We start from the raw sequence: 12,943 nt of genomic DNA, 5'->3' as shown, positions 1-12,943 counted from the left end.
TTTGTACATAAATGCACAGTAGGAAAAATCATTAAACCATTCACTTCTGAGTATTATCAGAACTTGCCATTAGGTTACTGGAGGGGACAGACCTTTAACAGGACTTGAACCAAGGTTACTAAAGGTAACATATTTCACAAGCAGTAAAAATACCGATGTTTCTCTGTATTTCAGCATTACTGAATGTAAGTGAAATGGTTCTGAAATTAAAATGAATGGGATTTTCTTATATCTCATACAATACTTGGAATTCATAAATTATTGGGATCTAGTTTTGTTCAGGGGCTTTTTGTATTTTAGTAGTATTTGAAGAGATTACACCAGACATTCATGTTATAGGAAGTAGAATATCCCAGTCACAAAATAAATGGGTGAATTTCGGAAAAAGAAATTGAGCATGGGATATTACAGATCACATTTTAACTTTATTGGCACATTTGCCAGAGGTATTTCTCTGATACTAGGACTTAAAATTCAAAATATCTTTGTGAAAGCATTCCAGTGTGTGAAACAGCCAAGGGAGTCAGCTTCTCATCATGTAGGTGCCGGTGGTTGGATTTGTAGCTAATCCATGCCATATGGCTGCTCTCCTCAGTGGGAAGTGACGGCAGCCCTAGGAGCTTTACCCCGTCCCTGGGGCAGCTGCCGTGGGCTCAGTTGCTTTGATCATCTTCTGTTGCGCAGCTGGGAGGAGCACAGGCTGGTTTTCAGTGTCGCAGAAGAACACCACATGAAACCATTGTCATAGACTACACCTTGATTTTATACAAGCATTCTTCAGAGGATGCGTTTTCACTTTCCTAATCTCATTCAAAAACTCTCAAGTTTGAGTTATTTCTTTTAAAAAAAAAAACTTTCAGGCTGAAAAAGAAATTCCTATGGAAATTTAAACATTTCACAAATAAGATTGCATTCTTAAATGTCTGTGTTTTATTCCCTGCAAGTTATATTATCTCTTTCTAAGAAGTTTCAAATAGGATATAGAAAAGATGAGTACAATTCATGTAACATGCTCATTAAGTACAAATGTTTGATGTCCTTTCAAGTGCTGTTACTCTAACAGTCATTTTGTCTTTTTAGCTAAAGCTCACCGCTTCTTCCAATGTCCTTTATATTGCCACAATATCACAAAAAATGTGAGGGGGACTATGGTAGGAAGTTTTTAGTGGGACCAGTAAATTTGTTCATCCAGGCACTATAGGGTAAACTCTTCGGAAAAGGATGATTGGAAATGTGGTCAGATTCTTAACAGGGTTCCAGAAAAGAGCAAATTTTCATTGTAACATCAGTCCTATATAGTAGAAAACTTTGCTAAAAAATCCAAAGGGAGATTTATGTAGGCCTGACTTGAGTTTCAGTCTCTATTATGAATTGTTATTAGACTTCCTCATACCTTTCTTTGCTTTTACTTAATCAGAGAAACACAGGTGCATTTCTAGTTTTGGGAACACAGTTGTTTTCCACAGAAAAATGTGAGGGAAAGAAACTTTCCCCCTAGACGTCCTTAAAATCATGGATGGCTGTGGTAAAGTAATACAGAGATGGGTACTATCTTTGTGTGTTTTTGTTTGCTTTCTCGGGGTGTTTTGCCCATCCACATTCCAATCCCCATAATGATACTTCTATTTATTGTTGTTATCACCATCAACAGCAACTATAATCTGGCTCACAATTCCCAAGTCAGCTCACTCCTTAGTTACCAGGAGAAAACTCAAACCAGTTGTTCTTTTATGTGTGCAAAACCCCAGTCTTCTCACATTGCAGTGACCCCGACAACATTTTTAGACTTTCGTAGACAGAAGAGATAATAGAGCTAATGTTTGCGTTCTGATGCAGTTTAAAAAATTGCTTTTTCTCCCTTGTGATTGAAAGATTAACTGTGTAAATGAGTGATTACCAGGTATGTGTGTGTTATAATAGCAGTTCCTAAATATTTCTCATTTATTCTTCAGCTCCTCTTAAGATGTCTTTCTTGTCTAGAGAGTTTGGGGTGGGAGGCTGAGGGGGAGGGAAGATAAGTTCTCTCACCCATCATTTGGCAATAAAAGTTTACAGAGGTCTCAGAAAACTTCAGAGAAGGCGATGGCAAGCCACTCCAGTACTCTTGCCTTGAAAATCCCATGTGTGGAGGAGCCTGGTAGGCTGCAGTCCATGGGGTCGCTACGAGTTGGACGCGACTGAGCGACTTCACTTTCACTTTTCACTTTGACACAATGGAGAAGGCAATGTCAACCCACTCCAGTGTTCTTGCCTGGAGAATCCCAGGGACGGCAGAGCCTGGTGGGCTGCCGTCTATGGGGTCGCACGCACAGAGTCGGACACGACTGAATCGACTTAGCAGCAGCAGCAGCAGCAGGTAACTTACCAGTAACCATTGTAGCCAGACATAGAATTGACACTAGAAACCATTTACCTGCTTCATAACTAGGGGAGGGATTCTTAAAACAGTCTTTTCAACTCATTTACAAAAATAAATAGGAAAAATGGTTAGGAAATCATGCAGATTGAAAGGACATGGGTGAAACAGATTTTAAAAAATTGCAGTTACAGGACTTTTAAAAATAAATACAGTTTTATTATGATGTGGTTATGTGCATAGACTTAACCTGAGTTAAAATCCAAGCTTTGCCACTTATTAACAATGTGGCTTTAGGCTGCTTATCTCCTCTAATTTTTTCCTCATAATTAGATATAAAATAAAGATATTTATAATGCCTAATCCATAAACCAAGAAACCTGTGAGCTCAATTTTAAAACTCAGTGCAATTACACTTGAAGCACAGGACCTAGAATGTGGAATACCAGGCACATTCTTGACTGGAGGTCTTTGTACTTGTGTTCTCTGCCTGTAAGCTCTCTTTCCAGACATCCGCATGACTAACTCTGACCTTTACATCTTCACTCAAATGTGATTTTCTCAGATGCAAGGTGCCCCATCTGCCCTCTCTTAAAATGTTTTCTCTTCAGTACTCATTAGTGTGTGTATATATATGTGTGTGTGTGTGTGTGTTTAATTGGATGTTTTACTATGTGTGGGTGCCAGGTCATTTCAGTCGTGTCTGACTCTGTGACCCTATGGACTGTAGGTTGCCAGGCTCCTCTGTCCATGGGATTCTCCAGGCAAGAACACTAGAGTGGATCTAGAATACTAGATCACCATGACCTCCTCCACGTGAGCTTCCGAAGTCAGGGATGGAACTCACATCTCTTATGTCTCCTGCATTGGAAGGCAGGTTCTTTACCACTAGCACCACCTGGGAAGCCCTGTTTTTCTATAGTAACACCTCATATACTATTCATTTACTAGTTAACTTCTCCTTCCTGTAAATACTTGAAGAAGCTTGGGGATTTTTTGTTTACCACTTCACCTCTGGTTTCCATAGAGTTCCTGACACAGAGAAAGCAATTGATAATATTTATTAAATATAACAAATGTACAGTAAATAGTTATATCTGCTTTATTGAATTGAGTATTTTTTATAATTATCAGCACCATTTGCTGATTAATATAGAAAATGCTTGAGAAATTTATAGTGTTAAAATTATGCTCAGTTCATAGTATTAGTTTGCTTACTAAAACCTCTTTCTATAGTAAATAGACCAACTTATGCCTAACTATATTCAAAGCATCATAAATTCAAAACTAATGGGTTATAATGTGACAGAAATTTTATTTAAATTAATACTTTACTTCAATAGAAAGTAAGCTGCTAGTAAGTTGAAAATCAAACTTGAGGGAGAAATAATAGCTTTAACATTTATCAAGTGCTTACTATTAAACCACAAGAAACAATATAGTGTATTTAAGGCACAGGCTCCAGAATTAGGCTGTGTGTATTTACATTCTGCTTGTGCCCTTTCCTAGCTGAGAAAGGAAAGTGACCTTGTGCTAGGTAGTTCCCTAATCATTCTGGGCCTGAGTTTCCTCAGTTATATAAAGGAACTAATATGAATTCATATAAAGGTTTTAGAAAAATACCTGTCTCACAGAACTTAAATACCAGGTGCTAAGCACTTTAATGAATTAATTTGTTTAATCTTCATGACAACCTATAAAGTAGGTACTATTCTTATGCTCTTTAGTATATTTTTTGAAATTCAAATATCTTATAATAAGTTCAGAGTCTGTGGAAGATATTTTAAGACATTTGTTTCATTTTCTTCCCTCCTCCATTTCCTTATAGCAGTGAAGTTATTAAATTGCTTTCCCTTTTAGAACACTGAAATAGGCACACTAGCAGTATACTTAGATTTGAGTTTCTTAAGTTTCACTTTTATGGCAAAATGAATTCTAACTAAGAGGCTTGTTGAAACGTAAGCTTTGTGGTAACAAATACTATACTCACCTAGAAGCACTAGAATTCATGACAACTCCTAAGATCAAGATAGTTACTTAATTAGACTGTGATATTCAGTGTGGACATTTTATATATGACTACATGATTCAGCTATGAATCAAATGTCTCAAGATGAGTTATTTGAAGAAAGTTCTGGGAGAGAAGAATGATAAATTACAGGGATGGAAAATGGATCTAATGAAGAAACGTGAGTTATATAGATAGGTTGCTTAGACTGGGGAATAGAAGGATGACATAATTATATTTTCAAGGAGGAGTGTTTATTTGGTTTAATAGAATAGGTATACTTCTGCTTTAAGTATAGTTCTTCAAAGATATGGAGAAAAACTCAAGGCAGAGGTATAGACATATATGGGGCTTCCCAGATGGCACTAGTAGTAAAGAACCCACCTGCCAATACAGGAGATGTAAGAGATGTTTGATCCCCATGGCAACCCACTGCAGTATTCTTGCCTGGAGAATCCCATGGACAGAGGAGCCTGGCGGGCTACAGTCCATAGGGTCACAAAGAGTTGTACATGGCTAAAGCCACTTAGCATAGCATAGACATATATAAATCCAGTTTTCAAAATTGTAAAACACTGAGAAGGACTTTGGAGAGAAGGTATGACTCTCAGAAGAGAATGAACAGATTAGACTAGTGGTAGGGCTTCCCAGGTGGCTCAATGGTAAAGAATCCACCTGCCAGTGCAGGAGATGCATGTTCGATCCCTGGGTCAGGTAGATCCCCTGGAGAAGGAAATGGCAACCCACTCCAGTACTCTTACCTGGGAAATCCCAGGACAAAGGAGCCTGGCAGACTGTGGTAGACGGGGGTCACTGAAGAGTTGGACACAATTTAGGGACTAAGCAGAAACAACTCAAATTTCTATGCATAAAAATCTCCTGGAATCAATTAAGTGCAGATTCCCAGGTCCCCTCAAGAGCTGATCCAGTGGACCTCTGGTCAGGCCTAAGAATTTGCATTGTTACCAGATACTTGAATGGGATTCTAATGTTGACAGCCCTTGAAACAAATGTTGAAAAACTTCTTGAGTTTAATCAGTAGCCTGTCATAGTCCAGGGAGCTGAACCAAGTAATCTCTTATGGTCTCCTCCAACTCTGATTTATATAGTTGTGTACATGTTTTTCTATAATCACTTCAAGTGAGCTCCAAACTGTCGTAAAGGCACCAGCTCTTAGAAAGCAGTGAGATGGGTTATGTTGTTCAGTGCTCCTCATTTCAGTTACTGAAGTCACATATTAAACCACAAGGAGGAATGTAAATTTTTACATAATACATAACCATCGATATTTGAACAATATTCAGCAGAGAGAAATTAAATCATGGCTTGCAGCTTTAAGAGATGGTAAATCATCTTCAGGCAATAGTTAAGACCCTCTTGTCACATAGGATTAGAAAGGAACACATTACTAAGTAAGTATTTATACTTAAGATGTGTTGACACATACTCCTGATAAATGAACATTAAATTTATGAAAGTTAGCCTCTGCTTGCTGTGTTCTTCAGGGATCCTCTTTAATTGTGTTCTTTGGGTTTACTATTGTCTTTTTTTTCTAGGATGGAGCTATGATGTTGAGGAGAGAAAGGTTCCAAAGCCTAAGTCCAAGTCTTATGGCGCAAACTTTTCTTGGAATAAAAGAACAAGAGTATCCACAAAATAGGTTGGCACGGACTGTATCTCTATGCTTGACTGTGAATAAAGTCAGCTGTGCAGTATTTATAGTCTGTGTATAATACACCTCTTAATCTCCTAATAAATTTGACCTTTAAACTACAGAAACGTTTTTGTGGTGTCTATTTTAAATGTTTTTTGATGTCCCAAGTTAAACATGTTATAACTTCCTTTACAGGTAGGTGATCATACCTCTAGGAAATTTCAGCACTTAAAAAATCTATTAAAATAAATGTTTGAAATCAGCTGCAACATTGAAGTTTTACACTTGTTTTTTATGTCCATTCTCAAGTTAATAGTGTTTATAAACTACCAGCCATCATTATCAAAATACTGTCTTACAAATTTTCCTGTTATCATAGGTAAAGAAATTCAGGATTACTGTGCAGTCTGATAAACCTAAGCCCAAATCTCCTTATTATTGAAATTTGCTTCTTTATTTAGAACTGTTTCTCTAAGCTTCTTTGAACCTAAATGAATTGTGTTCCATACTAAACTTTGCCCACTAATCAGTACTTCATGATTGTGATGGTTCAGGTAAAGATTTTATATTCTTGTGAATTAAAAGACTCAGAAAATAAAAACCAATTCTTTGTTAGATATGTCTAATGTTCACTGTTTTTAGAAAATGTAAGTAACTACATGGTTTTGTTATGCACTAATCATTTAGATCACACAGTATGGGTTACCAAACACATACTCTTGTCAGGTATCTCAATAAACTATATACTAATCTTCATAATAATTCACTGTGTGGATCACAATAAACTGTGGAAAATTCTGAAAGAGATGGAAATACCAGACCACCTGACCTGCCTCTTGAGAAACCTGTATACAGGTCAGGAAGCAACAGTTAGAACTGAACATGGAGCAACAGACTGGTTCCAAACAGGAAAAGGACTACGTCAAGGCTGTATATTGTCACCCTGCTTATTTAATTTATATGCAGAGTACATCTGAGAAATGCTGGGCTGGATGAAGCACAAGCTGGAATCAAGATTGCTGGAAGAAATATCAATAACCTCAGATATGCAGATGACACCACCCTATGGCAGAAAGTGAAGAAGAACTAAAAAGACTCTTGATGAAAGTGAAAGAGGAGAGTGAAAAAGTTGGCTTAAAGCTCAACATTCAGAAAACTAAAATCATGGCATCTGGTCCCATCACTTCATGGCAAATAGATGGGGAAACAGTGGAAACAGTGGCTGACTTTATTTTCTGGGCTCCAAAATCACTGTGGATGGTGATTGCAGCCATGAAATTAAAAGATACTTGCTCCTTGGAAGGAAAGTTATGACCAACCTAGACAGCATATTCAAAAGCAGAGAAATCACTTTGCCAACAAAGGTCCATTTAGTCAAGGCTATGGTTTTTCCAGTGGTCATGTATGGATGTGAGAGTTGGACTATAGCGAAAGCTGAGCACCAAAGAATTGATGCTTTTGAACTGTGGTGTTGGAGAAGACTCTTGAGAGTCCCTTGGACTGCAAGGAGATCCAGCCAGTCCATTCTAAAGGAGATCCGTCCTGGGTGTTCATTGGAGGGCCTGATGTTGAAGCTAAAACTCCAAAACTTTGGCCACCTGATGCAAAGAGCTGACCCATTGGAAAAGACCCTGATGCTGGGAAAGATTGAGGGCAGGTGGAGAAGGGGACGACAGAGGATGAGATGGCTGGATGGCATCACCAACACAATGACATGGGTTTGGATGTACTCTGGGAGTTGGTAATGGACAGAGGCTTGGCGTGCTGTGGTTCATGGGGTCGCAAAGAGTCGGACACGACTGAACGACTGAACTGAATAAGTCACTGTTTTCCCCATTTTGCAAACAAATAAATTAAGGCTTAAAATGAGTAGATAACATGCTCAAATTCACACAAGTAAATAGCATTTGAACCCATTTCTGTCTGTCTTCAAAGCGCATACTGTTAATTACTTTAGTTACAGAGAAATAGGTCCGATTAATGGCCGATAATTTCTTTGGATTGTTAAAACATTCTTTGATGTTTCAAAAATTATATACTAAATATACAGTCTCTCACAATCTCATTTCATAAAAACGCTAATAGCACGCTGACCTAGCCCAACAAAGAAACCATGTCAGAGTATAAACTTTTATGATATTGCTTTGGAGAGCCTATTGGAAGTCTCTTTTCAAAATGTTAACTGCATATTCCATTTAATTCTAAAAATTATCTTCCAGACAAACAGCCTGTGGATGTACACAGAAGTGAATGTACCAAGGATATTACAGAATTGTTTCTAATAGCTAATAAATGGAAATAATCTAAATGTCTATTAAAATGGAATAAAGTTAAATGGAGTGTTAATACAGCTATTGTAAAGAACAAGAAATAATCTGTATGAGCTGTTTGTAATGATATTCAAGATATAGTGCTAAGTGAAAGAAAAGAGTAGTGAATAATATCTGGGGTTGGTGGGCAGCATGTGCTATTATATATGCAACTAGAATATTTTGGGAAAAACATATAAGAAACTAGTAACTTGATTTTACTGGTTACCACTGGTTGTGGGGGAAGGGAGTCGTGGGTCTTTCACATTTAACTTTCAATATGCTTTTTAAATATACTACTTTAAGGATGTATTACTTGTATAAGTATACATAATTATAAATATCTTTTATACTACAGTTCATATCATGCCATCTTACCTTTACTTGAAAAATTATACATCTTAATTACTACCAATTTAGAATTTTAAGTAAGTGGTAAACTCTACAAAATGGTAAAATATAGCTGTTAAGTTGCACAGATATTTCAGTGAGTATAAGGTTAAATTTCAGTTTTTAAAAAAACTACTTATACCCCATACAATAAGGCAATCCAAGCAAGTATTCTTCAAAAAATGATTTAGTATTCTACCTTAAGTTTGGTTTTTAACAAAGTATAACACTTTTTATTTCTGTTGTTACTCTGGTAGAGCTTCATGGGCCACCTTGTGCATCTGCTGAAAATTCAGTATACTTTTGTAATATCTGGTCCTTATTTACATAATAAGTCAATGTCCAACTCTTTGTGGGTTGTTTCCATCTTTCATCCTATAGGAACTGCTGGTGCAGTGATTGTATGTTCATATTTCATATAAATTATAACTTATTTAAGACTAGCATAAAGGAGTCCCCTTTTGTTTTTGGGGGTGTTAAGTATGACAGGTCCTAAAAGAAAGAAAATAAACTAGACAGCTCTCATTTTATAGAATCTGTCTTATGCAATGCTAAGGGAGCCTGTGATGTAAATTTTCTAAGTCAAAAGCAGGTACTTTGCCAATAATCCTGAAATAGATGCTTTAGTTACTTTTAACATCATTTATTAATATCTTATTCTTTTACACTATTTTAATTTAAAAATTTTAGTACAATCATTTTGATTGCAGATACAAAGTTATTGTCTTTATTGACTGATTCTGAATGCCAGTTTTAAGTTATCCAGTTACCAATAAACCATAATGACAAGACTGACAAGGTCACCCTGCCCGTATGTTACAGACCTACAGAGGGAGCTTATATTCTGCTGCTGCTGCTAAGTCGCTTCAGTCGTGTCTGACTCTGTGCGACCCCATAGATGGCAGCCCACCAGGCTCCCCCGTCCCTGGGATTCTCCAGGCAAGAGTGGGTTGCCATTTCCTTCTCCAGTGCATGAAAGTGAAAGTGAAGTCGCTCAGTCGTGTCTGACTCTTAGCGACCCCATGGACTGCAGCCCACCGGGCTCCTCCGTCCATGGGATTTTTCCAGGCAAGAGTTTAGCAATTGCCAATTTAGTATGAGTAAAGACTGAGTTAGACAACTTGGACTTGAATTCTGGTTCAGCCATTTACTAGCTCGGTCATCTTTACAAAGTCAATTAAATTTCTGTTTCCTCATCTCCAGAATGGGGGGGTTATCAACCTAATGGGGTAGGTGAAAGTTAATATAATCTGAGTGACTGTATTAAGCACTCACTCCGTCATGCACAGGGCACTGTTACACCTGTGTGGGCATTCTGTCTCTCCTAGGAGGATATCCTGGGGCACCCCGGCCCTATGAAGTTGATGTTGCAGAACTAACTTTTCAGGACAATTAGGTGCTTATAGTGTATATTACTTTATATTTTTAATGATGTCTTTAAATTATTTCTTTAAAATATTAGTACTTTGGTTATAAAAGTGTTGCAAAAATATTTGATATAGAAATCAAAGAATCATAAATTTCACCAATCTTAAGATAACCATAGTTATATACCTGGTGTGTGTGTTTCTGGTATTTTTCTTCATCATACATGTTGCTTTTATAAAACAAAAGCATTTATAACATGCTTTTGTTAAAACTGCACTGTTATCACACTTTCCACTGACTATATTGTGTTTTCCCATGACATTTTTTATAATATGGTATGTAATACACAATTTAAACATCTGAAAAACAGAAGTTTAAATTGTGTATTGATTTGATTTTCTGGTTTTTTGTTTTCATATTTAAAAACATAACTCTTACCTCCCCAGCCAGACTGCAAATGACTAGAAGCGTAAGTTCTGACATTTCTTTCTCAATGTCTTCTTCAAAGCCTCATCATGGGAAAGCTGGATAAACAATGGTTAGTTTGATTGTTTAAATGATTCTGAATACAAATCAAACCTAATCTGTCCCAATCTCTTCTGGCTTTCAGTTGATGTCTCTTTGAAACTGTTAGTGGATATTTACTGGAACTCTATTCAATAGCTGCTCAAGTGTTGACTTTATTTATACTCATCTAAGAATTATACTGACCACTCAAGAGTTAATTTTATTTTAAATGGATTTTTAAAATTTTAGGTCTCAAAAGTTTTTTTTAATTTTATAAATCTTGTTTTATCTTAATGTTAAAATGATAGAAAAGTTAATGTACAGTTATTACATTGAGTTTCATTACAGTGGGTTTCTTTGGAAAATAAATATTAATCCTACATGGGTAATGAAGATTAAATCATGAAATTGGGACAAAATAGATTTTGGATTGTGATTTAACTGATTACCTATAGATACAGACATGATTACACCTGTGCTTTGGACTCTGGGAACCTCATGAGGAGCTTCAATGTCTCTCCAGTTTAACAAGAATAAGTCCAGGAGATTTCATTACTTACTGCAGGAAACTCATGATGTTGATTTTTGCAACCAAAGCCTGCCAGCAATGGTATGTGATGATAATTATCATAATGTAATAGATTTTCTCCTAAAGATCAGTGATTATATTTTTAAGCTTTTTTTTTTTCTTTTCACTGGGATTTTCTGTAAATTTTTATTATAAGAAAAAAAAATACTCATATACCCTTCACTTAAGTTTACTAGTTAATATTTTGTCACATGCGTTTTCCTTCCTCCCTGCAGCCTTCATTTAAAAGCAAGGTTCAGGCACCATATCGCTACATACTTTAACAATTGTCCATATTCAGACTTCACCAGATTGCCCCAATATTGTTCTTTACACTGATTTATTTCAATCCCATATCCAGTCAGTAATTGTATATTACATTTAGTCTCCTTTTATTTTGCACAGTTTACCTGCTTTTTTGTTTCTTCCGTAGCATTTGGGTGTTTTTGAAGAATTCAGGCCATCCTCAAAAAACTGTTCCACAATTTGGGTTTCTCCCAGTGTTTTCTCATGTCGAGATTTGAGTTAAATAATTCCTGTAATAATCCAAAGAATGCTAACACAATGGTGAAATTTTGTTGGGAAACAGATTTATGCAATCTCAAAAGTACCAACCCATACATTATGTACTAACAGAGATAAAAGTACTTATGATGGAGAAATTGGGCATGCACCACCTCAACCAAGTGTTCAAACTTAAAATCACCAATTAATAGTAATTTTATGTTTTTCTCAAAGAGTCAGTCCTGGCAGCACAAAAGTCACTGTCCAGTTATTGGTGATGTCAGTGTGATCACTTGGTTAAGGTGGTACATGCCAGGGTTTCCATCATAAAGTACTTTTATCTCTTACTTAGTAGTCTATGGGTTGATACTTTGAGATTGCATAAATCCTATTTCCCAAGAAAATTTTACCAAATTGTGTAAGGATTTTTGGACTATCCTTACCCAAATCAGGTACTATACCAGAGACTGCAAATGGTAACTTTTTAGTTCTTTCAATTCCTCCATTTACTAGATTACCCCCACCAACTTATTATTGACTTTCAGATTCTTTTTTATTTAGTATTCATTATTGTCCTATGGGACTTCCCTATAGCTCAGATGGTAAAGAATAAAGAATCTGCAATAAAGAATCTGGAACAATATATGTTAGGTTTACCTTGTACATTCGCCCCTTAGACCTGGAATCAGTCATTCCTTTAAGAAGTTCTGTTTGCTTTAGTAGAAAGTAATATTTTGAAATCAATGTTAGGGTGTTATTCCTGTGTCCATAGCACTATTTATGATAGACAAGACATGGAAACAACCTAAATGTCCATCAATAGATGAATGGATAAAGAAGATGTGGGTGTACAATGGAATATTACTCAGCCATAAAAAGAATGAGATAATGCCATCTGCAGCAGTATGGATGAAACTAGAGATTATCATACTAAGCAAAGTAAGTCAGAAGGAGACAAATACCATATGATATCACTTACATGTGGAAGCTGAAATATGACACAAATGAACATATTTATGAAACAGAAACCGACTCAGAGAGAACAAACTTCTAGTTGCGAAAGGGGAGGGAAGGACTGAGAGTTTGGGATTAACAGATGCAAACTAGAATATATAGCATAGAATAGATAAACAAAGTCTTACTGAATAGCACAGGGAACTATATTCAATATCCTGTGATAAATCATAATGGGAAAGAATTTGAAAAATATATGTATAACTGAATCATTTTGCTATGTAGTAAAAAGTAACACAAGATTATAAATCAACTATAAAAATTT

General features: G+C 36.2%; 1 protein-coding gene across 3 annotated transcripts in view; it reads left to right on the top strand.

Moving 5' to 3' along the window:
* NDUFS4 (NADH:ubiquinone oxidoreductase subunit S4) overlaps window positions 1–6,143 on the top strand; it is a 112,407-nt gene extending 106,264 nt beyond the window's left edge. For 2 of the 3 annotated variants that reach the window (XM_061393546.1, XM_061393545.1), the window contains exon 5: window positions 5,921–6,143. In XM_061393546.1, the coding sequence (XP_061249530.1) occupies window positions 5,921–6,024 (104 nt within the window). In that variant the 3' untranslated portion in view covers window positions 6,025–6,143. The remainder of the gene's footprint in view (window positions 1–5,920) is intronic. The other variant, XM_061393547.1, reaches the window with a different exon arrangement.
* The last annotated feature ends 6,800 nt before the right edge of the window (window positions 6,144–12,943 follow it).

This window comes from Bos javanicus, chromosome 20 (assembly GCF_032452875.1).
Source record: "Bos javanicus breed banteng chromosome 20, ARS-OSU_banteng_1.0, whole genome shotgun sequence".
Classification (NCBI taxonomy): domain Eukaryota; kingdom Metazoa; phylum Chordata; class Mammalia; order Artiodactyla; family Bovidae; genus Bos; species Bos javanicus.
Note: the sequence above shows the minus strand (reverse complement) of the source record. Positions and strands in the feature narration are given on the sequence as shown.